The 27035-nt window shown below is 42.9% G+C and overlaps 1 protein-coding gene across 3 annotated transcripts in view; it reads left to right on the top strand.

The window, feature by feature from the left end:
- Window positions 1-9640, top strand: part of RNLS (renalase, FAD dependent amine oxidase) — a 261871-nt gene extending 252231 nt beyond the window's left edge. For all 3 annotated transcript variants that reach the window (XM_082268172.1, XM_082268171.1, XM_082268170.1), the window contains one exon: window positions 9349-9640. In XM_082268172.1, coding sequence (XP_082124298.1) covers window positions 9349-9507 — 159 coding nt within the window. In that variant the 3' untranslated portion in view covers window positions 9508-9640. The remainder of the gene's footprint in view (window positions 1-9348) is intronic.
- The last annotated feature ends 17395 nt before the right edge of the window (window positions 9641-27035 follow it).

Genomic DNA, 27035 nt, shown 5'->3' with positions numbered 1-27035 from the left:
CCAGGGTTTTTTTTGCGATTTTTTTTTTTTACTGCGTGACTTTAACGGACAATTGCGCGGTCGTGCGACGCTGTACCTAAACGAATTTGACGTCCTTTTTTTCCCACAAACAGAGCTTTCTTTTGGTGGTATTTGATCACCTGTGCGATTTTTTGATCACGCGCTATAAACAAAAAAAGAGCGTAAATTTTGCAAAAATAACAATATTTTTCACATTTTTTTATATGAAATTCCCCAAAAAAAAAAGTAAAAATCAAAATTTTTTAACATTTTTCGGCCAATTTGTTTTATGCTACCTATGTTTGGTAAAAAAAATCGCAAAAAGCGGAATTTTGATTGGTTTGCGCAAAAGTTATCGCGTTTACTAACAAAGGGAAAGATTTTTGTCATTTTTGGTGTTTTTTTTTTTTAACGCGTAATGGCGGCGATCTGCGATTTTTTTTCGGTACTGCGACATTGCGGCGGACAGATCGGACCCTTGACTGACATTTTTGACACTTTTGGGGGTACCAGTGACATTACTGCAGTAATCAGTGCTATACATATGCACTGTTACTGCAAAAATGACACTGGCAGGGAAGGGGTTAACTTTATTGGACAGGGAGGGGTTAAGTGTGTCCTAGGGGCGTGATTCTAACTGTGTAGGGACATTCCTATTGGTGTAAAAGCAAAGATCAACCGTTCTACATAGTAGAACGGACAGATCTTCACTTTTACACAGGGAGAACTGACAGGCAGCTTGTTTACACAAGCTGCTCTGTCTTTCTCCCTTCACAGGAGCGATCGCAGTGTGACTGGCGGACATGGCTGTCTTCAATGCAGGAGTAGAGGGGAAATCTTCCAATAGTGAAAGCTATTTGAAATAATGATTTCCTGTTATGTGTCTGGGATAGGAGGTGGGGAAACAGATTTCAGTAAAAACCCAACAGCGGTTCTAGACCTTCCCCTTTCAATCAAAAATTTAAAAAAAAAAAATATTTTGGCTGGACTTGTACTATGCCCAGATTGACTTGTAGGATTTTCAACTTCACTTTTTTTGGAAAATTATTAATTCTTAAACATTATACAAACAAGGTATGAAAGATACCCAACACTCAAAAAGAAAATAATTACAATGACAATCACTGACGCAGCCAAGTAAGAAAAAGAACCAAAAAAGGCAAAATTACCCATCAAACCCCCCCACCCCTAGTGCAACATCTTAACAAGAATAGTAATGTGTGTTTTTTTTTATTTATTTAAAAAGCATCCAAGGAACATTTTTATCATGACAATACCAACATCACAGGCATCCCACAGCCATGTTCACATATTGACTCCACTTGCCCACAAGGGATAACTATCCAGAACAGGGTTATTTCAAAAAGTGGAACTCATTCTGTCTTTTAATGGAAAGAGCCTTCCAGACCCAACCAGGACAGCCTCATGCAAGGGTGGACATGTTCCTTTAAAGCTAAATGTCTCTGTGCTATTTTAAGAACTAGTTTACAGTGCATTAACGAGGAGACAGGAGTTGACTTAGGCTGGAAATGATTTCCAAGCACTATCCTCCCGCTTTATATGAAGAGTGTTTTAAATACAGTGTCTGATACAGATCTCTAGCCTTATCTCTTATGTGCATAGACAAGCTCTATTTATACAAACACACAAACAATCGCTGCCATTTACATCACTGGCTCATCCAGTTATTTATCTTACTGCATAGTTCTAAGATTCAGGCTAGAATATACAAAATTAGCTCCAGGAGGCTCACTCTGCAGTTTACATTATTGCTATATTTCCTTAAAGGGAAGGAAACTGATATTTATCTTAAAGTGCTTCAATGTATATTCAGTAATAACTTCACTTTATCATTTTAAAAGTCTGAACATTTCCACAGATAATGTGTCTGAAAAACAGAAGACCCTTGTCATAATTTTTTTGAAGTGTGACTTTGAACTTACCAGAAAATGTGACTACATCAGCTAGAGCTCATTCCCCAGCACAGGACCCCCTCCCACCTTGTACATCATAGCCCTTTTTTCATCTGGAAATGTCTAATTGCTTTCTCTGGCCTAGCTCCTCCACCCTTCCCTTCACCTAAGAAGGTGCCTGGTACAAAATATTCGTGTTTTTTTTTTTGTTTTTTTTTATTCAAGCCAACGGTTGTCAAACAATTTCAGAACAGTGTTCCTCAATTTTGGATGCAGCTTTTCACAGATTGGTGAACCTCTGTCCATCTTTATTTAACCACTTCTGGACCAAGCCTATTTCTGACACTTGTTTACACTTTAAATTCAGTATTTTTTGCTTGAAAATTACTTAGACCCCCCCCCCCCCAAACATTACATTATATTTTTCATATATATATATATATATATATATATATATATATATATATTTTTTTTTTTTTTTTTTAGCAAAGACCCTAGAGAATAAAATGGAGATCGTTGCAATACTTTGCCAAACTGTATTTGTGTCTTACACTTTTTTAAATAAAAAAATTAAAACAGTAACGTTAGCACAATTTTTTTCTAAAAAAATTTTTTCTATAATGTGAAAGATAATGTTAAGCCAAGTAAATTGATAGCGAACATGTCATCCTTTAAAATTGCGCACACTCTTGGAATGGCGACAAACATTGGTACTTAAAAATCTCCATAGGCGACACTTCAAAAATGTCTACAAGTTACCAGTTTAGAGTTAGAGGTCTAGTACTATAATTATTGCTCTCACTCTAACAATCTATGCCTCACATGTGTGGTTTAAACACTGTTTACATATGTGGGCGTGACTTGCGTATGTGTTCACTTCTGCCCGCAAGCTGGGCGCTTTACTTTTTTTTTTTTTCCTATTTATTTTACTTCATTTTTTACACTGTCCCTTTAAAAAAAAAAAAAAACTGGATCACTTTTATTCCTATTACAAGGAATGTAAACATCCCTTGCAATAGAAATAAGCAGGACAGGTCAAAAAGATCTCAGATCTCACATCTACCCTTAAAAACAATAAAAAAACAAAAAGAAAAGAGGCCCTTTTGGGTCGTTGGGCAGAAGCGACATCTGACTTCACTCTGGTCCTCCAAGGCCATAGAGTCGAGTGGGGGCCATCTTGCCCTCACTCGACTTCCTGCCTAGGACCTGAAAGGATGGCTCCAGTAAGTGGGGAAAACGACCAGGATATTGGGTGGGCACCCCTCCCGCAACCCATGAAAAGGATCCAGTGGGAAATCTGCCGCTGGGACCACTTTTATGTGAAAGAGGACCGCTGGCTGTCCCAACTTTTTTGAGATGTGTTGCTGCCATTCGGTTTTAAAATACCTTATTTTTTTTATTAAAATGGTAAATTTTCTTAGTTTAAAACTTTGATATGTAAATTTTGTACAGCGTAGCAACTTTTTTGGAATTGGGTTTGTACTTATTCAGAAATGTTTGCATCAAATAATGGCCCCAGTTTGATGGGGTAACAGAATTTGAAAAGTCCTTACTATTCACACACATACAGAACATTTTACAAACTTTCAAATGTTTGCTGCCAAAGTAGGGTGAAGAAGATCTGAGTATAGAAGTGCTCCTATTGATGACAAATTACCAGTTTACCCTATGTTGGTGTCTTTGGTGTCATCACTTTGGAAATTAAAGGCAATTGGAATTCCTGGATGTGTGGCCGTTTCTTTTCTTACAAGTTTAGCTGTTTATGTGGTGACAATAACACCCTAATTGATTAGTAAAGCTACCGTAATATCTTTTTATTCACAAATTTGTACTGTGGTTAGTAGCTGGAGCCATCTTAAATGCACCTTTGCCCAGAGAATGAACACTAAACTAATGGCATACTGTGTGCAAGGTTTGGGGCCCAGGTTCACTTTAGTTTTTGTTAAATTTCAACTATGCAGTTTAAGATTCGACAGAACAAGTCTGCACTCCATGGAAGTCCCACTGGTAAGTTTGTATAGCTGGTTGTAGGCATAGTCCACGACACTCTGACGTTTTTGCCTCTCCTAGGGCTTAGTCATAGAGGTAAAGCAAGCATACCACGAGGAAATGGTGCCACAAACAAATATAACTTTTTTTTTTTTTTAAAAAGCGCTACCAGGCATGTGCAAATACTAAATAAACATGAATTACAAATCCATAATATAATAAAGTGCACTAGTGACACAAAATTGGACCATTCAGTAATACTGTGCCAGGATGTCTTCAGTTGCTGTGTATTTAGTGAGAACTGTGATTGCTGATTGCATTGAAAAACCATGCACCTACATCTGTAGGTGCATGGTTTTTCAATGCAATCAGCGATCACAGTTCTCACTAAATACACAGCAACTGAAGACATCCTGGCATGGGACAGAGCCTACAGCTTAATAGCTCTTATATTATGAAGCAAAGCCATTCCATCTGTAGGTGCATGGTTTTTCAATGCAATCAGCGATCACAGTTCTCACTAAATACACAGCAACTGAAGACATCCTGGCATGGGACAGAGCCTACAGCTTAATAGCTCTTATATTATGAAGCAAAGCCATTCCTCTACCAAGGTGGTTGTCTTCACAAAGAGATGCAGTTTGAAACAAGGCATGCATCTGAGCAAGGAGGAATTATAGAGGAGGCTGGAGGTGTATTGGAGGCTCATCCATTCCTCCTAGTTATCCTGGGGAACACCACTGCAGATCTGAGCCTGTATTATATCCTAAGTCTGAGGTTGGAGGTTTATTTGGAGGCTCAGCTGCCCTATCCATCCCTACTGGCTATCTGTTAGGATAAATCTGAGCCTTAAATATGCATCCAAAGTCTGGTGAGTGGTCTCTTTGGAAGCACTTGTGTGGAGCACTTCAAGCACAGTATTCAGCACTTTATTTAAATTTGAGTGGACTGTATATATATTTTTTGGACTGCACCGGATTTAGCACTCATTGCACATTCTTGCACTTTACAGCATTTATTGTCATTTATATTTTTTCGGCACCTTACAATATTTATGGTCACTGGTATTATCAGTATTACTGAATGGTCCAGATTTTTGTCACTAGTGCACTTTATTATATTATGGATATATTATGGATTTGTAATTCATGTTTATTTAGTATTTTCACACGCCTGGTAGCGCTGTTTTATAATATTTTATAAATTTCTTGGTTTTTACCTAAGTGAGCAGCAGCTGCAGGTGATATTAGTTTGCATCACTTTAGCGCGGGTTTAATATTATTTGTTCACATAACTTTTTTTTTTTACTTATTTTTAAACAAAGTGGGGAAGGGTTAGAAACTTTTTTTTCTTTTCTGATTCTGCTGTGTTTCCACTATAGAGACTTCCCCTTTTCCTCCCTGTGACAAGATACAGATAGTGGTAGACGTCAAAAGGTTCTAACCTTTCCCGATCTATCCCAAACCAAGCCTAGTCAGTGTTCTACTCTGATTGTGAATGTAACTTTTAAGTAAAGCTAATGATCCTTCATAAAACGTTTTTCTTTATAGCTATGCTTCTCTGTATGTTGCGGATTCCTGCATTAAACACAAAGGGACCGACATATAATTAAACTGGCAAAAAAAAACAAAAAAAAACATATACAGAATTCTATACATTCAGCATGTGACTTCACTTACAAATCATTTTTGGTTGATATATATTAAACTAATGAGCTAAATGATTTTGATAACCCTGAAAAAAAAAAGACTAGCTCTGGAATCCAGCTTTGTTTCCTTAAAAAACAAAACCGTTTCATCTCTTTTATAGATGTCAATTGTATTACTGTTTGTTAAAATAACCCTGTCAGGATAAAATAATTCCTAAAAAGCAAGGTTCTTGCACTGGAAGATCTGACTCCACTTTCCGACAGCCCATGTCTTTTGCCTGCCAGCAATGCAGCCTCTGGCTAAGGCTTTACATTCAGTACTTCCAAGAGTTTTGGAAGCCTCTCCCCCCCCCCCCCCATCCACTGCATGCTGTTCCTTCCTCTAGCCCCCATGTCACTGCGGAACAGAGGAATTCTTTTTAGATGGGGGGGGGGGGATTCTGTACTCAAAAATACCACGGCACTTTTTAAATAGAAGAGATGAGGGGGGGGGGGATTTTGAAGTTCCCACCTTTTCAGAAAAACATATCAATATTGTACTATTCCACGAATTTGTAAAAACATAGTGTGACCAACGCAGGTATCAGATCCCTGCTCTCCTCACTAACTCATGACAAAGGACTGGCCAATCTCACACCACACTGGCACACAGTGCCACTTTCAGCTGCACCCTGCACAGAGATTTTCCAGCTCGCGGGACCACAATCTAGGTGCCAGCAGGCTGAGTGCGATTGTCACTGGGCTAATTAGGCAATTAACCCTTTAAAAGCCACCACCTCCGTTTGGTCCAAGCAGAGGAAGCTCGTAATTTTAGTAATACCAATTATGCTTTAAGAATAATCGTCTCTGTAACACACACTGTCACCACAGATAGGTATGTTCAGAGGATTTATTCTATACAGTAGCATTCTTAAAGAGACAGGTTCTTTGTTAGCTTGCATTAAGAGCTTAGGGACAAGGTTAACACTTTTCAAAATAAGGTTTTAATAATGAAAAGGTTAAAGTTGGTGCAAATAAAATATTTACAGAAAAAAGGTATTGCAAAGAAATAGAGACCTAATTCAGCAATAGAAAAATAAGGTAGAATTAAGGCGGAAGAATACTTGCAATCAATGTCCTGGGTGTTATCATAGTTCAGTCGATGAGCTAGGCGTTATCGGTTCTCAAACTTGACAGATGTTCCTGCTTTGATGGTACCATGAAAAACTCCCAACTGGTTATGGAACTCCCTTTTTCTCTGGGATCAAAGGAACGTTGACAGATGCCCGTAACCAATAAAAGGGAGTGGCCATGGGCTGTCCTGGGGTTATGACCATATCAGGTCCCTCATTTATAGACTGTTTTATACCACTATTCGTATCTTCTAATATGTACAGGTTGCATTCTTGAAACTGATTATTGTTCAGCATTGAATTTTGCATCCAGGGATACTAAACACAGGTTAGCTCGGATAAATCTGTCACCCAGGGAATATCTGACAGCTTTCTTCCCTTCTATATGGGCTAGTGTGGTCATATACGACCTTAATTCGTTTAGTACAACATTTATCATCCAAATATATACCTAATATTAATGTCTCATGTTCCGGTCTGAGGCTATGAATCAAGTGTGGATTTGTTAAGTTTTGAATTTTGCAGAGCTCTCTCTGATTGCCTTTTACAATCTCAATTAGTTCTGGGTATCCTTAATGGATTTGGTCCTAGTTTTACGATAGGCCTGGACAGCAGAAACAAACATCCTGCCAGGACTCAATTAGCAGTACAATTAGCCTAAGTGCTGGTTTTTGAGGTCTCGGAGTTGAAATAATGGCTCTTTTGAAGTTTAAAACCTATGCATTCCATGAATTGGAGGAGGAGGGAGGGGGTGGGGCAATCACTGCGGCAATGTGTAACTGTTCTATAGGACTGTCATGGCTGACCTATAATGACTGCACAACATGGCCGCTTGCTACAGCTTTTCATGTGTCCAGTACAGGATATCGTTACATATAGTTCAATTTATTAATATACCAAATGTTTTAAAAGAGAAATATATACACTTTCAAAGAGATGAAAACATTATAACAGACATATATGATCATCCTAAATAGGAGAATGCGTAAAAAAATAAATATGGATCTGGATCAACGCATTTTGCCTGAATCTAGGACTTCTTCAGGATCCATGTATCTGATGATCAGAGAACTCACATCTAGGTTGATAAAAGATATAATCCAATATCTGCCTCAAAATGCCAAGATCACAGCCAAAACGAATATACTCACAAATGACTAAGAAATTTCTTTTAAAATTATAAGGATGGGCCAGTCGGAGACGACCATCCCTCAGAAATGGGTAACCAAGGGGTTAACCCCACACCGAAATACAGTGAAGGGAGTCCAAGAGGCTGTCAACCAAGGGGGGCTCCAATTATATAATCCAAAAATTCACAACAAACAAGTCCGGTTCAAAAGTAATAATCAGACCAAGAGGGAAGAAAAAGAGCCAATCCCAAATGCCCGTAATGGACCGGAACAAACCAGTGTGGCAACCTCCACACAACAGCCTCATTAGGCCTCTAATGTGTTTAGGTAAATTGTAATGCATTATTCAAGCATTTATTTAGAATTTCCAAACTCATATACTCCTGGAGTAAAAAAATGTAATGTTATTTATGGTATTAAGACTTGAACAAACTCACAGATACAGATCTAGCCACTCTGGATGGCCTGAGAAGGCCTGTAATGCTGCACAGAGCTCTGGACAGTGGTCTGAGGAGGCCTGTAATTCCGCAGAGTGCTGAATGGTGGCCTCAGGTCTGATTGATGGCCTGTAATGCACAGTGCTCTGAAAGCTGTTGTGCCAGTGGTAACTGGTCAGAGCAGTCCTGTAATGCTGCACAGTACTGGATGGTGGTCTCAGGTCTGAGGGATGGCCTGTAATATTGCACACAGAGTGCTCTGGACAGACGGTGGTCTGAGGGTAGGCCTCAGGCCTGGTGTAATTGTAATGTACACTAGTACTACACACACAGTCTGCTCTCTGGACGAAGGGGCTCATCTTGTGAGTCGGCAGTGGGACAGTCTCGTCGGGACTCAGGAGGCCTGCCTGTAATGCACAGTGCTACTCTGGTCTCGGACAGTCGTCACGGACAGTGCACACAGTCGCTTCAACTCGCTTGCTTACTGGGAGCGGAAGCAGGCTGAGCTCCATGAAAACCAGAAGTTAGTTCACGAGGGTAAACATCCCAGCCTTACATTTTCGTCCGATTTTCGTTCATTAACGAAAGCGGATTTGATTTTCATCATAGTTTTTGTCAGTGGACGAAAATGTGCTGTACTTGGTTTCGTTTTTGTCACTGTAAAAATGCCCCTTATGAAAACTTTGACGTTGACGAAATTAACACTGGTTCCAAGTCTATTGCAGCACATGTTGTATGTCTGTATCAGCTCATATAAGTTTTCTTTCAAAACACTTTAAGCTGCTGAGCATTTTTTGTGAACCAGCCACATTGGATGCATTGGGTTTTCTCTTTGTAATGCATTTATATGCAGCATAATTCATGAGTGTTACTGCGTTAAATAGCCAAGTTTGAATTGGCCCGTAATCTATATAACAAATATTGTAATAAGTATATCGTATAAATGCAGAGCTGTTTTATTAAAATGGACACGGAGATGTGGAAGGGTGACCTATGCTATAGATTGTATTTTACATTTCCTTCATTTGGACAATGTTGTTCCTTTTAATTCCATGTCACACATGTTGGTGGATTTAGTAGAATTCTTCAGCTGACTAATCAGCATGATTTATGTTTCAGGTTACAGAGGCCTTTCCGGATTGTCCAGGTCAGATAACTCTGCACAGCAAGCCCTTCCTTCTATGTGGTGGCGATGGATTTACACACTCAAACTTTGATGGATGTACAGAATCGGCTGTACGAATTGTAGAAACTTTAGCCTCTTGTTTTAAAAATTGACATATTGTGACCATACCAGTTTTTCAGAGTAAGCGTTATGCAGTCGTGCTCTGTCTAATAACATTTCTTGTTTAGAGTGAATCTAAAATAGATACCTTTTATTAAGAGAACAGCTAGTAACCTTAACAGGACCGAATACCTTTCCTTGTTGGTTATGGAATTGCAAACTGATTTATTATAGATTGTATGGGTTTGCAATGCTGCAAAAGTAAAAGATATAGTTTTTGCATTTATGTTTTACGTTTTTATTTTGCCAAAATATTGGTAAAGACAGATCAACCTGAACATTTGAATTTTCCTATTAATACTAAGAAAACTAAAAAAGCTTGTCATTTCTCAAATGCACTTATTGTATGAAATAGTTTTATATACTTATTTCTGTTTTTTAAACTTTTTTTTTTTTTTTTTACTGATGCAAAGGGGTTACATAGCCAGAAACAACACAAAGGTATTAGATAGCCATAGGCTAATACTCTAATAGAGCTTGGTGAGAAGGTAAAGGTTTCCTCATGGAAATTTCCCTGATTTTCAGGACTGTTCTAGCAGATTGTTCAATAAAAGACATGATGTTTTGATTTCTATAATAAATTCTGTGTTTTCCTAAAGGGTCTTATCAGCTGTAGAAAATAGCTTCCTCTACCTGCTAGGGCCTAAAACAGCTTAAACATGAGTTGACTTTTGAAACTTTTTGTGTCCAAATCTGCAAATATCTTGGATATCCTGTATATAGAGGTAGGCAGATACTCCTTAATAGAGTGTTCTTGGAAGAACATCGATCAGATATTAGAGAAACTGTCCTGGATGTTCTAGTCCTTCTCTCTTGGACAGTGTCATCTTTTGCTGCTCACTTCTTGTGGCTTGGTTAAAGGTGGGGTTTTCTCGGACATCAAGTCAAACTGTGCTGCTCCTCTATAACAAGTTTTACACTTAACTTCCAACCATACGTTCAAGTTAATTTTTTAAAAACAGATTTCCCTTTAGTTCATCAATGGACAAATCGCTCCATAAATTATTACTATAAAAAACTTGGCTACGTCCATGGGCCGGCCTCAGCTGGTATATAACCCCCTCTATGCTATAGGTATTCAGTTTGTTTCTGTCTAGTCAGGAGTAAAGACCTAGGCTCCCTGCTGGGATCTCTTGGTCCTAGCAATTTTTTCTCCTTCCATGCATCTTTTTGCCTTTTTCCCTAGGAGATCTAAAATCAACTGACTGGCTGGATAATTTAGATCCAGTGGTTTCCCCAGTCCAGCCAGTGAGCGCGTGCAGACCGCAGCTATGCGCTAGGTAGGCCGCAAGATAGCCTCACAAACAGAGACTGGCCCACGAGTTAAATGTCTCGCAGGGTCGCATATGACTGGGCGTTGGTCTGAGTCGCAGTGCCAACTTAGCCGACCGCTCCCCCACTTTGGTGGCAAAGAGGTCTGTCTGGAGCATTACCTGTAGCAAGGATCGGTAAGTACAGTCCCCCCTCTCCCCCTATTGTGCGGTTTGGGGTAGACGCGGGTACCCTCCTACCATCCTAAAATCCCTCAGTTGAGCTGGAGTCTGGTGAGGGTCCCAATGCACAGTGCGTGGTGAAGACCCCTGGCTGTCTCCCCTTCATCCCCCCTTTGTAGAGCGCTGGGGGTGATGTATGTTCTGCCAGTATGGGGTGCAGTACCTGAAGTCTGGTGGGGTCCCAGTGCAGAGGGCGCAGTGGAGTCCCCTGGGTGTATGTCCTGCCAGAAGCAGTATGGAGTGCAGTACCTTGGGGGTCCCAGTGCAGGGAGAATCCTAACAGTCTGCATCGACTGTTCGGCGCGGCCATGTTTGGGTAGTCCGTGATGTCACAGTGGCCATTTTCCCTTGGTTTTTCTTGGTCGCTGGCCATGTTTGTGTAGTCCGTGACGTCATGGTGGCCATTTTCCCGGGTGACACTGGAGAAGGCCGGAGCCACATGGTGATGCCTGCCTGGGATATATGAACCGATGGCACTTTTGGCAGTTACTGGGTCCAAATTTCGGTGCTGTGGGGTGGGAGTGGGGACAACCAAAGCAACCCTTCGCGGTCCCTAAACAATTCTCAGTACATTACTATTTTGAGGAATCACTTTTAAAAAAGTGGACTAGTCCACCAGTGGTTGACCCTCCTGTTTCCAGTTTGAACAAAGCGACCATGATCCCAGTAGAGGAATCCCTGCCCTTTAAGAACCCGGCTGACAGGAAAGCGGAGGCTGTGCCACGCATGTTTACTATGGCCGGTTCGGCATTGCGACCAGTCTTGGCCTCTGCCCTGGTGTCTCAGACCCTAACTGAATGGGCCAAACTTTTGCACCCTGGTTTGGGAAATTAGTAGGTTCCCCTTTCCTTATGTTAATCTGGCGGACCAGTTGGTTCAGGGGCTGCAGTTTATTTGGATGCGGCTCCCGTGCTGGCCAAGTTCTCAGCGGTGGTGATTAGGCGCATGCTGTGGCTTAAGGATTGGTCTGCAGACCAAGCCTGCAAGAAAGCTCTCATTGATCTGCCCTGTCAAAGCGATGGCCTGTTTGGGGCTACTCTGGATGACATTATTAAGGGGGGGGGGGGGGAAAGAGTACCTTCCATCCACAGTCTAGGAAAGGGAAGGAGCCTCGTCGCAAACACCACCCTCCTCAGCCCCAAAAAAATATTTCAGACTTCCGAGACTGCAGATAAGGGAAAAAGATCTTTCAAGTCTTCCCTGGGAGGTTCCAAGCAACCTTGGTCTGGTAAGTCTAGAGCTGGCTTCTCCGGACCTGCAGACAAGACCCCTTCAGCATGAAGGTCTGCCCTCACCCATAAGTGGGGTGGGGGGGACATCTTCACTGGTTTCCGGCCCGTGGACCTCCTTCATGAGCGTCAAAGGGGATCCTTTTGGGGGTAACAAAGTAGGGGGGCAGAGTTCGTCCATTTTGGGGTTTTTAGGCCCCGAGTCTCCTTGTGTGAATATAATTCCTGTAAAGGTTTGGGTGATGTCTGAACTACCCAAGGTTGCCCCCATCCCCGTTCAGGAAATTGAATCACCTGGGTAATATAATTTCATTACAACCAATCACACTTTTGAAGGCCCTGGAGCGCCAGGACAATGGAAACCCCCACAAAATGACCCCATTTTGGAAAGCAAACACCCCAACACATAATCTAGGAGGAATAGGCTGCAGATATGTACTCGGGTACTCTGATCGGCTTCAAAAAGGTACTTGGGTAGTCTGATGGGCTAGAGACAGGTACTCGGGTAATCTGATGGACTGCAGATAGGTACTCGGGCACTCTGGGCTGAAGACAGGTATTCGGGTATTCTGATGGGCTTGAGAGTGGTACTTGGGTATTCTGATGGGCTGGAGACAGGTACTCGGGCACTCTGATCGGGTACTCCGATGACAGGTACTCAGAGTACCCGAGTACCTGTCTCCAGCCCATCAGAGTACCTGTTACCAGAGTACCTGATGGGCTGGTGACAGGTACTCTCGGGTACTCTGATGGGCTGGTGACAGGTCCTCTTTATTGGGGGCGGAGGGCAATCAGTGTATTTAGGTGTGCACTGTAATCAGTAGCTAGCTGTTACCGCAATCTCCTCACACAGGATCGGTGTGAGAGGAGGAGAACATGGTAACAGCTAGTTACCCGTGGTTTCTGTGTACATTTGGCACTTTTCCACTGCAAGTACCGGCTTGGCTCTACTCGGCCCTGCTTGGCCCGGTTTGCTTTTCCACTGCTGGTTCCGCATGGTACGGTGTAGGAACGGTTCGGTACGGTATGGTTTGCTTTTCCACTAAAGTAGTACTAAAGTGATGTGGGTGGGATAACAACGATTCTCTGACCACAGTGGCTAGTAGTGACTGCATGCAAAGGATTGTGGGATATGGTACCTCTTGGAACCACAATCGAGGTGGTACTGTTTTTGAGAGCCGTACCGTTCGGTTCCATGCAGTGGAAAAGCGCCGCCGTACCGAACCGTTCCTACACCATACCATGCGGTTCCATGCAGTGGAAAAGCGCCAATTCTGTGACCAGCTGTGATTGGACACAGCCGGTCACGTGGTAAAGAGCAATTTCATTGGCTCTTTACCCTGATCGGGGATGGACTGTGTCAGAGTGACAGTGCATGTGGCCAGCTGTGTCCAATCAACTGTGTTTACTCTTTTTAAATCATAAAAACAACATATTACACTGGTCAAAAGTTTACATACCCTGGTGATTTTGGCCTGATAACATGCATACAAGTTGACACAAAAAGGATTTGAATGGCTATTAAGGTAACCATCCTCATCTGCGATCTGTTTGCTTGTAATAAGTGTGTGTGTATAAAAGGTAAATGAGTTTCTGGACTCCTGACAGACCCTTGCATATGTCATCCAGTGCTGCACTGACGTTTCTGGATTCTGAGTCCTGGGGAAAACACAAGACTTGTCAGAGTATCTGCAGGAAAAGGTAGTTGAACTGTATAAAACAGGAAAGGGATATAAAAAAATATCCAAGGAATTGAGAATGCCAATCAGCAGCGTTCAAACTCTAGTCAAGAAGTGGATAATGAGGGGTTCTGTTGAAACCAAACCATGGTCAGGTAGACCAACTAATATTTCAGCCACAACTGCCAGGACGATTGCTCGAGATGCAAAGAAAAACCCATAAATAACTTCAGGGGTTTCTCTGAAAACATGTGGTGTGGCTGTTTCAAGATGCACAATAAGGAGGCACTTGAAGAAAGATGGGCTCCATGGTCGAGCCACCAGAAGAAAGCTATTACTATGCAAATGCCACCAAGTATCCAGCTTACAATTCGCCAAACAGTACAGAGACCCGCCTCAAACCTTCTGGCACAAAGTCATTTGGAGTGATGAGACCAAAATTGAGCTTTTTGGCCACAACCATACTCTACATTTGGAGAGGAGTCAACAAGGCCTATGATGAAAGGTACACCATTCCTACTGTGAAACATGGAGGTGGATTGCTGATGTTTTGGGGATGTGTGAGCGACAAAGGCACAGGAAATTTGGTTAGAATTGATGGCAAGATGAATACAGTATGTTATCAAAAAATACTGGAGGAAAATTTGCATTCATGAGCCTGGAAGCTTTGCATGGAACGTACTTCGACATTTCAAAATGATAATGATCCTAAACACAAGGCCAAGTCGACCTGTCATTGATTACAGCAGAATAAAGTGAAGGTTCTGGAGCGGCAATCTCAGTCTCCTGACCTCAATATCATTGAGCCACTCTGGGGAGATCTCAAACGTGTAGTTCATGCAAGACAGCCAAAGAATTTACAGGAACTGGAGGCTTTTTGCTAGGAAGAATGGGCAGATTTACTATCTGAGAAGATAAAGAGCCTCATCCACAAATACCACAAAAGACTTCAAGCTGTATTTGATGATAAAGAGGGCAATACACGGTATTAAGAACTGGGGTATGTAAACTTTTGATCAGGGTCATTTGGGTAGTTTCTGTTGTCATTATGATTTAAAAAGAGTAAACACAGCTGATTGATAAATGGCTTCAGCCAAACACTAACCATGAGTGAAAGAAAAGTTTGTGTCATCATTCATATTCTCTGAACAATGGCCAAGAAATCAAATTCTGCCAGGGTATGTAAACTTATGAGCACAACTATAACTGACTTATTAAAAACCCAAAAGGGTATTATGTGCAGATTCTACCTTCTAGAATGGATGTCAAAAGCAGTCAGGAATATGAATATCTTCAAAGGTACATATACTGTATTATTAAATGTCATATACCTAGGGTGGGCGAATAGATTATAGTTTAGTGTTCTTTTGTGTAGGATAAATGCATCAAGCAAATGATGCCACTATTTAAAAAAAAAAAAAAAAAAAAGGCAAAAAACCTTTATAAATAGCGCTCACCTTAGGTGGTCAGTAAATACCAAGAAAGGAGGGAGCTGATTCCAGTAACAGAACCCGATAGAGGGAGTAGGGCTGATATGCAACAGTGCATCTCACACCCCGATTGCCCTAGAACATAGGATACAGACTATGTCAATGGTTACAGATTGTATCAGTAGAGGGATATGTATAGCATGGTTGTCAATATTCTCTGAAATGGCATCTCACCTGATAGAAAAAAGAGACACTCTCTCTCCATTATGTTGGTGCCGGCGGCGTCAGACAGAAGCCCCATATAAGAGGGGTGGGCAGTAAGTCCCCCCTGCTGCTGTAGCCCTGAGAGAGTATCTTTTCTAACAGGTGAGATGCAATTTCACAGAATAATCGACAACCGTGCTATACGACTCCCTCTATGGATACAATCTGTAACCATTGCAATTGTGTACCAGGCTTTAGTCTTTAGGTCTAACAGTTTATCAGGGCCCTTACAGACTGAGCAGAATAATACACTTTCTTACAGCATGACAAACTGCAAAGACGCAGTCTAAAATCCCCCAGAGCTCCTCTTTATCTTATTATTGTACGCCAAATACCATTAAGTAAGAAGAGGTACCATCAGCCCTCACATAATACACCAGAAATAACTTTTTTTCTCTGTCGCTCATTGACAGACGTAGTCCTCGTTGATTAATAACAACTCGGGTTATACTGCCCTCTACAGGAGTAGGACTAGACAGGAAAGAAAACGTTCTGGCCACACCCTAGGGGCAGTCCCAGAGGGTATATCCTCTCACTTCCTGCTACAGCAAATCAGTTTTTTTCTGTCTAGTTAGGAGTAAGGACCTCGATGCCTTGCTAGGATCTTCGGTCCTGGCAGGATTTTTTTCACAGCTTTTTTTCTCCAGTGTTCCTGTGAGATCTTCAAGCAAGAAAGCTGGAACTGGGCGACGGGCTGGATGTTGAGATCCGGTGGTCACCCCAGTTCAGCCTACGAGCGCGTGCAGGCCATAGCTCCGCGCTTGGTCGGCCGCAACATAGTCCCACTGGACGGGGACTGACCCTGCGAGTTAAACGTCTCGCTTAAACGCCAATGACCATGAGTCACGGCGTCCGTATTGGTCGACAGCCCTCCCACCCCGGTGGAGAGGGGTACTGTCAGGAGTTGGCGCCCGCCTGGTTCTGGTATGGTGAGTAGTATGTTCCCCCTTTTCCCCCTGATGGGTTTGTGGTGAACGCGGGCCCCTCTCTGAAATGGTAAGGATGGGTCTCCCCTCTATCCTATAACATGTCACAGATCCCCCTATTTGAGTGTGATTTTTGTGAACAAGAAACCAGGAGGCTTGGTTTGGGAGCTGACAATCTAATGTCATTTCAAAACTGTAAAGATGACTGAAGTCAGTGGCAGTACTAGAATATTACTGTGGTAGCATAAGGTATCCTACCTGTCAGAGGTGTTCACAGGGCGATGTCTATGCATGTATAACTGCAGTCCAGATCGCATTCCTCCAGCAAGGGCAGGCTGCCTTCCGACGGCCCACGGACTGCATGTGGCCCGCCAGGGTCCGGTACCGCCGGCCAGGCTGATCACCATCCAGGGTGAAGTTTGGGGGGCCGATGCACTCCCGCAGGCCGCTAGGCCGAACACAGCATCCCGCAGGCCGCCGCTATCCTAACAGGCCGCCGCCATTGTCTTGCAGTGCACACGAGGCCGCCATATTGGCGTAGCCTCGTGTCTCCAGCATGGGGGCGGCCATGTTTGAGGTGACCAAACACCTCGTGGAGCCAGGGGGAGGCGCCGGAAGGCGTGTTTAGGGGCGGAGCCGCCTCCTTTACCCAGGAAAAAGGGCCAAAGACTTCCTGTCTGTAACAGGACAGCACTGAGCAAGCTCATGAAAACTTCTGTGCATCAGGGATGAGCCTTGGGGTCTCTCTCTCTCTCTCTGTGGGGTCCAAAAAGGCAGGTAACACTGAGGGGCGCTGTTGCGACTGGGGGATACAAAAAAAAAAAAAGTTTTTTACTTTGTCATTTTTTGTCGCTGGCAAATGTCTTGTATAATCATTGACCCTGCCGCATAGGTATCCCCACCTGATCCCCTCAAGGTGGCCGCAGGACCCTCCAGTACCCCACTTGTTTTTAATGCATTATCGGCAGTTTTGGAGTCTTTGGTATCCCGGGTGGAGGTGGCCTGTCAGGGACGGGGATCAAGAAGCGACCCCCGCCTACCCCTATTTTTTATCTGATATGATCCATACAATATGCCTGCCCATACCATAACCCCACTGCCACCATGGGCCATTCGATCCACAACGTTGACATCAGCAAACTGCTCACCCACACGACGCCATACATGCTGTCTGTCATCTGCCCTGTACAGTGAAAACCGGGAGAACACCTCTCTAAAGTGCTAGACACCATCAAATGTAAGCATTAGCCCACTCAAGTCGGTTACGATGACGAACTGCAGATTTGGTTGAGACCCCAATGAGGATAACAAGCATGCAGATGAGCTTGTAGTGAAAAATGTATAACTAAACTAGTGTGCTCGGTGATTAAATGGAATAAAAATCAACGCATCCAATAAATAATGTTGAAGAAAACCAAAAACATATACATGTGAGAAATAAATGTGCAACACCTCGAAAGGTAAAAGGTGATGACATGCATTATAATAAAATATAATATAAAGTGAATAAGTCCAAAAATAATTAAAGGTGACATGTGAATCTTCACTGAAGTGTTCAAGATATTATAAATATCCTTACTTAAAGGTCAGCAAGTTCAAACATCCCATGTGGCACAACGTGACCCAAACAATGCAGTATGATGGCTCCTCACCGACTTTCCATCGAAAACTAGCATATAAATCTAAGCTAACAGGAAGTTACTATCTTCTATGTTTCTGGGGTTCTGCTGTGAGCGCCGGAAGTGTCTCTTTTGATTGACATTTAAAGCGGGAAGTGACGGAGCGTCCGCACTGCAGGCGGCCGCGATTACCTGTATCTCTTCAAACGATATTTATCTTCATTCATGTAATTGTCCATTTTTAGTTTAATAAATGTTTTATTGGGGTAATGCACTCTTCCTTTCCTTTGTGTGGAGTCTATTATCTAGCGCCTATGAGGTTTATTGTATGGGAGCAGCATCTGTTTATATGAGAGAGCCCCTGCGAAGCCGCCTGTGTGGATAGTAACAGCTTAACCCAGCATCATACATCTCTGCGGTTCCATTGTGGACCCTTTATGGGAATCATTATTCCAAGTTTTCGTTTATGGTTATTTGGCAAGAGGCACATTGATTTGGTAACAAGTGGTTTCACATTGAGTGCGGGGATGACACTGTGGCTCGTGGACCTTTTTTCCAGTGATTTCATGTAGAATATTAATATTGTGAATATTTGAGAGAAATGGGCATTTTGTGTACATAGAAAAAGTCTTAGATATTTGAGTTCAAAAAACAAAAGTGTTGCATTTATAATTTAGTTCAGTGTATGTATAACCAACTAAAAAAAATATTTCTAAAATCCTCCTGATGCAGCATTAGTCTGTTCAGCATGAAATTAGAATCCTGTTGCATGTTGCTTTACTAAAAAAATGAATTGTAAATGCAGAGAGAGAGATTTATAAAATTTTTTGTAGGTGGGTTCTAGTGCAGAGAAGTCAATATAGTGTGGAACAGTTAATTCTGGTCTTGTGAAGATGGGAAATGCACCACTAAAGACTACTGTGACAAAAAAGGGTAACAAGGGCTATTACTGACCATTGGCAATATATACATTATTCTAGGAGAAATTACAGATTCATAGATTTTATAGATGGCCTTTGATTATTGCAAGCCTTTTTGTGGTTCAGTTTAAATATACAGAGAGAGTGGGGGGAAGGTTTTACAGATTGTTGATCAGGTTCATTGAGAACAATATCTGATTTGTTTTGGGGAAAATTACAGAACAGAAGATCAAAGAGGGCATATTGCAAATCAAGGGTCAGTATAGGAGAGTGATGGCGGACCTTGGCACCCCAGATGTTTTGGAACTACATTTCCCTTGATGCTCCTGCACTCTGCAGTGTAGTTGAGCATCATGGGAAATGTAGTTCATGCAATCTGCAGTGTAGTTGAGCATCATGGGAAATGTAGTTCCAAAACATCTGGGGTGGCAAGGTTCACCACCACTGGTATATGAGATAATTGGAGGAGGCATATTAAGGTGATGTGGTCAGATGGTACATAAATTGGAACAAAATATTTACGTAATTCGCAAATATGGGTATCCAGGTACATCTATGTAACCAAACTATACAAAGGTCAGCAGAAAGGAAAAATGCATTCTTAACCTAAAGCACAACCTGGTGTATTAAAAAAAAAAAACAGACATAAAAGGGTATACATGCTGCATTCTTTGTTCACTTTTCTGTAGGGGGCGGCGGGTGGGGGGGAATGATATGAGCGATCTTTACAAAGGTGCTGATTATGCACCTGTATCCACATCCAGCACCTGTCTATACTTTGCACTAATAACATTTATTGACATGTCAACGCTTTGGACGCTGCTCACATGTGATGATGATGATTGAGCTTTTATTATGTGAGAAGCCCACGGCTCCCCTACTGTCTGCCAGCATTCTTTGCCTCCACAGATAATATAAAGGTAGGTAATTCTGTATGATTGTCATTAAATATTAATCTAGAAACAGGCCTACAAAAGGCAAAGTCGGTTTGAGGAATATTTATTTTTATGTCTATTTTACTTTATGAGAGCAGTCAAAGAAATGCTGTTTAAAAATTAATTAGAGCAGGTGATATTGAAGCATTCCCATATACAGATGGCAATAAGTGAAACCACATTTCGGTTTTATTTATTCGGCTTTATGAATAGCCATAGGGTAAACACTGCTGAGACATGATGAAATTAAGGAACAGCATTTTTGCATCATGATGGCACTGCGTCATTTAAAAGAAAACACTGGGATTTGATTGTATCGTTCTTTAATGGAATAGACTAATTTCAAATTGTTATAGGACCCTCCAGCCACAAACACTCCTCATCTCCGGTTGATACATGTCTGGGGCAAAACATCTGATGTTACACAGTCACCAGATTACATATTGTATTAATTTTATGCAAATGACTCCTAATTCACTTGTTTAAAAAGTCACATTTTTCCATTGCACGTGGACATAAAGATTCTATTTTTACTGGGTTTTCAGCTATTTTTAGTAGTTTTATTTACCTCGGTAATTTGGTGAGCTTAAAACCTCAGTATTTTTCTATACTCAGCAAAAAACAAGCCAAGGCTAAAAGTAAAATCAGCAGCAAAAGCAAATACAAAAAGAGGAGGCAAGGATTAAACTCTCGAAGAAGTGTTTGTTGCTTTTTAACTTCTTGTGGACCGGCAACTATACCTACAGTCCGTCTGTTTCCCCAGTGTTCCAGGAGGAAATACCGCTATGTCCCCCATAAACTGAGATTGTGCTGTGATTGGACACAGCGAATCACAGGCAAAAAGTACAGAGCCAATGAGAGTGGCTCTTTACCAAGTCATTGTTGTGACCCATCACAGGCTGCAGCCATGTGTCACATACTGGCTTGTGATCAGAAAGCAGTTTTCTCTTGCACACTGGTCAGTGTGTAACAGGAAAGAAAGCCTCCTGACAACCAACCATCACCAGTGCAATAATATAATCCACCCCCCTACTGTCAGTCACCCCTATCCTTTACACATCAGGCCCAATCCTGTCTCTGATCTGGACTGTGTATTAAGCCCTTACCTCCCTTATCCTTCATCTCTGTACAATAACCTCTTCATCTCCATTCTCCTATTGTATGTGGCATGTACAATATCCCCTCCTCACTCTCTGATCCCTCAGTGTATTTAGTGCACCATTACCAAGCATTTTTTTTTTTTTTATAGGTTTTAATACAAAGTATTTTTTTTTTTTTTTGGTCTTGTTTTCTTTATATAGTTAAAAAAAAAAAACGTAAACACCACCAAAAGCAAGCTTTATCGGTTTAAAATGATAAAAATTTGGGCAATAATGCATAATTATAATTGTCACAGCATCATATCACTGAAAAATGGCCCGGACAGGAAGTTATTGCAACATGCTGGAAAAACCGATTAAAGACTGCTGCTCCCTCATATGAAAAAAAAAAAAATGGTCTACTGCCTCGCTGACACTTTAACCCCTTCACGCTGACGTAACACAAATATGCAGCCCCCACTGCACTTGGTTTTTTGCTGTAGGGCCACATATTTTAGGATCCCCCTTTGTACTGGAAGGGGGGCGCACCGAAATCAGGTTTCACTAAGAGCCCAGGGCCCTATACTAACGATCAGGATCTGGACCTCCTGATTCCAGGTCACCTGCTTGCTGTGGTAGCCTCTGATTCGCTACTACGGTGATTATTCACTGTGATCGTCCCCCTGTGTTTCTCGCTCTGTGAATTGAGAGGAAAGATACAATGTTTCTTTGTCTCTCCTTGCAGAGAGGGAAAAAAATGTGTGTGTAAAAAAAAAAAAAAAAGAAGAATGAATAAAATGTAAAGAAAAAGTACCTAGTTCAAGGTTTGATCTAGGTCAGTGCCAGGGTTAGTTTTTGGGCCAAAGGTCCTAGTCAGCATTATTTGGCCAGGTTATTTTTTTTATTTTTTTAATTTGTATCAATGTGTTTTAGGTAGGAAAAAAAAAGAAAAGAAAAAGCAAAATGTGCACTATTGTTTCTGGGCTGTACTACGGGTACAAACAACAAATATCATACACGTCTGATATTGCTGTGATCAGCAAGAGCAGAAACATTTATTTTGGGTTGTTCTTTTGTGGTAGGTTATGGTGGTAGCAAGAATATACAGCTAAATTTAAAAAAAATATTTTGTTTACTAGTTTAGGCCGGCTTCCTTTGATAATTAAAAATAAAACAGGAGATTTCCATAACCATTTACCGCCAAATAAAAAGCCCAAATTGTCATGAGAAAAACAAGGTATAATGTACCTGGATGTACAAAGTAGTTGTGATAATATGTACGGTTTTACTAACACCTGTTAAAGTTGCAAAATTGTGCTTAGGCATTAAGATTTGGTTTACCCCTAGGCGTGAAGGGGGTTAAACTACCCCAGTGGAATTGGACTTTTACAGGTTGGAGGGGATTATAGTCATCAAAACACAAGCATTTTGCAAATAAGTGCTTATCAATCACAACCCTACACATCCCACAGTTATAAATGTAGGTCTACAGCCCATCATATTCTCTCCTTCAAGCAGCTCAGTTAATCCCGCCTTCTCTTCACCACTGTAAAGGAATGGTCAAATGTTTAGGTGAGGTTACTGCTATTGATGAAACATTTACAAGCTTTTTCAATCAATATCCTTATAGCCCAGCTTTCATTGTATTGCATGGTGAGTTGTCACTATATTGCCTTGAGGAAGAGACCTTACATGTCCCCAAACGGTGGCTTATTTTACTGATGTGACATTGCACTAATTAGTGTATACGTAAGAACGCTTTCAGAAATCGCAAAAAATTTAATATTTTTTTCATCAATTAACATGGAAAGTAAATTAACAGAAGAGAAATCCAAATGAAATCAATATTTGGTGTTACCGCCCTCTGCCATTATAACAGCATCAATTCTTCTAGGTACATCGTTTTTGAAGGAACTCAACTAGTTAGTTGTCCCAAACATCTTGAAGTACTAACTTCAGTTCTTCTGTATGTAGCACTACTACTTGGGAGCTGCTGGTTACGGATTCCCCTGGGTTACCCATAGCAACAACTTGACAAAATATCATATTCTAAGTGCTTGGCTCAGTCAGAAAACAGTCCAGGGGTTTTGGGTTTTTGTGGATTTATTTGAGAACTGGAATAGGAGAAGGGATGAGTGGGATATTCCAACTTCATAACTATGCACAATTGTTGGGACTTTCTGATTAGCTGAATGCGGCAAGGCCGCTACTTCACTTTGCCACTATAATGAGGAAGAATTAAATTAACTACACTGTATTGTGAATCACTCTTCAGGGTCCTACTTGGCACCCCCTTTGTCCCTATTCTTCAGGGTTCTACACATCACCCCCTTTACTCTGACACTCTGTGTGAGCCAGCCCCTTGATCCTCTGACTTCACTGGAGTGGTCTCCCTTCCTGGGCAGACCCTTTGGCAAGTCCCTTAGTACTCACGGACACTGTTTTTCCCGGAAGACTCTGCCAGCAGCTCCACTGGATCTTCTGGAGCTCAGCTCCACACCTGGTTCACTAGGCCAACCAACTGCCTAAGACCACTTTCCTCATACAGCAGGAGGAGAGACAGCCGTCCACCTCCTCCTGGGACTCTGCTTCCTGCCAAAGATGCCCTGTCCCATGTCCCCCCAGCTTTTATGAGCAATCCCAGGATGCACTGCCAGAGTGCCCTCCCACTGGGACTCTCACAAAAGTCAATGTGTCACTGACTAGGTTTTCTCCACTGTCCAACAGGCTCCCCTATTGTAACAAAAAGTGTCTGAAGATAAAATCTACAAAAAATGCAATCTCTCCTGCACAAAACAAAAACAACATTATTCACATTCAGCAGCGCTTAATCCAAATATTATATGTCCCAATAAAATAGTCCATAAAATATTATAAATAAATATCAAGATATTTGATATAGGAGTAACCGGTAAATATTTTGTTGTCAGATAGAGAAAAACTCTTAAGCAACAGCAAATCACACCAGTGTTCCTTAGGCGAATCGTTAAATAGCCATCACCACACCTTCAGTGCTCCCCATAGGAATGGACACTCACCAGATATCACTTAACTTTAAGCATGTATGCATTGGCTACATAAGCCCTTTTCCCAATGATATCCAACAAGTCCTAAAATCTTGAAACCAGGATACCACATATGCTTTTTCCAATAGCAGGGTCAGGGGCCGAGTGTCACCAATGAAATGCAAGCAAACAATAGGGACAGGGATAGTGTAATACATGCGTTCTGACGCGTTTCATCACGTGGACTTCAACTGAGGACCTGAGTTGAAGTCCACGTGATGAAACGCGTCAGACGCACGTACGTACTTTGTTTCCTTGGAGACCGTAGATGCTACCAGCTGTAGTTCCGGGACTCGCCGCGGTCAGACTGATCCACGTGCAGCTTGCAGGCGGTGAGCAGCGGTACACTCGGTTTCCATCCATTAAGCCAAGGGTCCTCAAACTACGGCCCACCAGCAATTGCAGAACCAGGGGTTACTTTTTTTTTCTGTGTGCAGGAAATCGTCTGCGGCGGCCGCCAATTGGCTGTGCTACTTTCGCGCTGCGTTCTGGGAGTTGTAGTCCTGAGTCAAGTTCCTTGTGGCGAACTGAGCAGGAGCGCGCAGCAGGAAACTACAACTCCCAGAGACTTTGAAGGCAGGCAGAGGCGGGCACACAGCCCAATAGGGAGCATGTTACTCACATCACATGACCCGCTCAGGCTCGCCGCTGGATGGCTGCAACAGTGCAGCATGAAGTTTTTAGAAAGAGTGAGAGCAGCCTTCTTTGTACCGAGAGTCTGTGGACTGGAGGCAGGGAGCGCCAGCCTGCCAGGGGACGCATGTTACTGGCTCGGGCTGGGCACTGGCTGCAGCTTGAAGTGGTCATCACCCCCAGGAGGCTGAGCAAGGATCTGATGAACTGTCAACGGCATCGCTGAGGTGAGGCACCCTGACACCTCCAGCTGACCCCCACATCCCATCTCACCCCCCCACATACACCCCATTTACCCTGCCCCAGTGCCCTGCCCACCCAGTAACCTCAAAACAGGATATAGCCCCCAACAATGTCTGGCTGTCAGGTCCTGTGCTGGCTATGGCCTGTTGGTCCTGCTGAGAGCTGGCCATGGCCTGTGGATCCTGCTGGAAGCTGGCCATGGCCTGTGGATCCTGCTGGAAGCTGGCCATGGCCTGTGGATCCTGCTGACCATGGCCTGTGGATCCTGCTGACCATGGCCTGTGGATCCTGCTGACCATGGCCTTTGGATCCTGCTGACCATTGCCTGTGGGTCCTGCTGACCATGGCCCGTGGGTCCTGTTGACTATGGCCTGTGGGTCCTGCTGGCCATGGCCTGTTGGTCCTGCTGGGAGCTGGCCATGGCCTGTTGGTCCTGCTGGGAGCTGGCCATGGCCTGTTGGTCCTGCTGGGAGCTGGCAATGGCCTGTTGGTCCTGCTGGGAGCTGGCCATGGCCTGTTGGTCTTGCTGGGAGCTAGCCATGGCTTGTAAATCCTGCGGGGAGCTGGCCCTGGCCTGTGGATCCTGCTGGCCACTGAGTCCTGCTGGCCTGTAGGTCCTGCTGGGAGCTGGCCATGGTTTTGGTGCTGCACCCCAAGCTGGGAGCTGGCCATGGCCAGCAGGACCCATAGGCCATGGCCAGTTTCAAGCAGGATCCACAGGCCATGGCCAGTTTCCAGCAGGACCCACAGGCCATGGCTAGCTCCCAGCAGAACTTACAGGCCAGCAGGACCCACAGGCCATGGCTAGCTCCCAGCAAAACTTACAGGCCAGCAGCCTGCAGGACCAACTGGTGAGGCTGCATTGATGGGCACTGATGAGGCTGAGCTAATGGGCACTGATCAGACTGCACTGATGGGCACTGGTGAGGCTCCATTGATGGGCACTGATCAAGCTGCATTGATGTGCACTGATGACTCTGGATTGATCCTTAGATCTCAGTGGTTCATGTTGGGACTTGAAGTCCATTAATTTTAGGAGGTATGATTTTCCTAAAAGTGAAGGACTGCAAGTTCCAGCATGAACCCCTCAGAGCTGAGGATGTGACACCCCCTCCTAACTACTGAAGGACTACAAGTCCCAACATGACCCCCTGAAATCTAAGAATGTAACCACCCCCCAAAAGTGAAGGAATACTAGTCCCAGCATGAACCCATCAGAGCTGAGGACATGACAGCCCCCCCCCCCCAACTAGTCCCAGCATGAGCCCCTGAGATTTAAGAATGTGACCCCTTAGAGCTCGTGGGTTCATGCTGGGACTTGTAGTCATTCACTAGTTGGGGGGGGGGGGGTTAGGTCTTCAGCTCTGAAGGGTTCATACAGGGACTTGTCTGCACTGCTTGCACTTTAGTTCCTGAGGCCATGGTTTTAAATATTGTACTGTTTTTTGTGCATTACAAATAAAATATGTGCATAGGAATTCGTTCATATTTTTTCAAACTATAGTGCGGCCCCCAACAGTGTCTGTGGGACAGTGAACCGGCCCCCTGTTTAAAAAGTTTGAGGACCCCTGCTTTAAGCTGTGATTGATTTTACTGAATGTAAGCAGATATATATAGGGGGTTGGGGATATGTACACTTTGTGTGAAATAAAGGTTAAAATGTTATTACACTATCCCTGTCCCTATTGTTTGCTTGCATTTCATTGGTGACACTCGGCCCCTGACCCTGCTATTGGAAAAAGCATATGTGGTATACTGGTTTCAAGATTTTAGGACTTGCTGGATATCGTTGGGAAAAGGGCTTATGTAGCCAATGCATACATGCTTAAAGTGAAGTGATATCTGGTGAGTGTCCATTCCTATGGGGAGCACTGAAGGTGTGGTGATGACTATTTAACGATTCGCCTTAGAAACACTGGTGTGATTTGCCGTTGCTTTAGGGCTCTTTCACTCGGGCGTTCCTTTTTTTTTGCCCGATCAGGTCCTTTTTTTTTTTTTGTAACGGA

This window comes from Pelophylax lessonae (assembly GCF_965119305.1).
Source record: "Pelophylax lessonae genome assembly, chromosome: 9".
Lineage (NCBI taxonomy): Eukaryota > Metazoa > Chordata > Amphibia > Anura > Ranidae > Pelophylax > Pelophylax lessonae.
The sequence above is the reverse complement of the archived record's forward strand: the minus strand, read 5'-3'. Positions and strand labels throughout refer to the sequence as shown.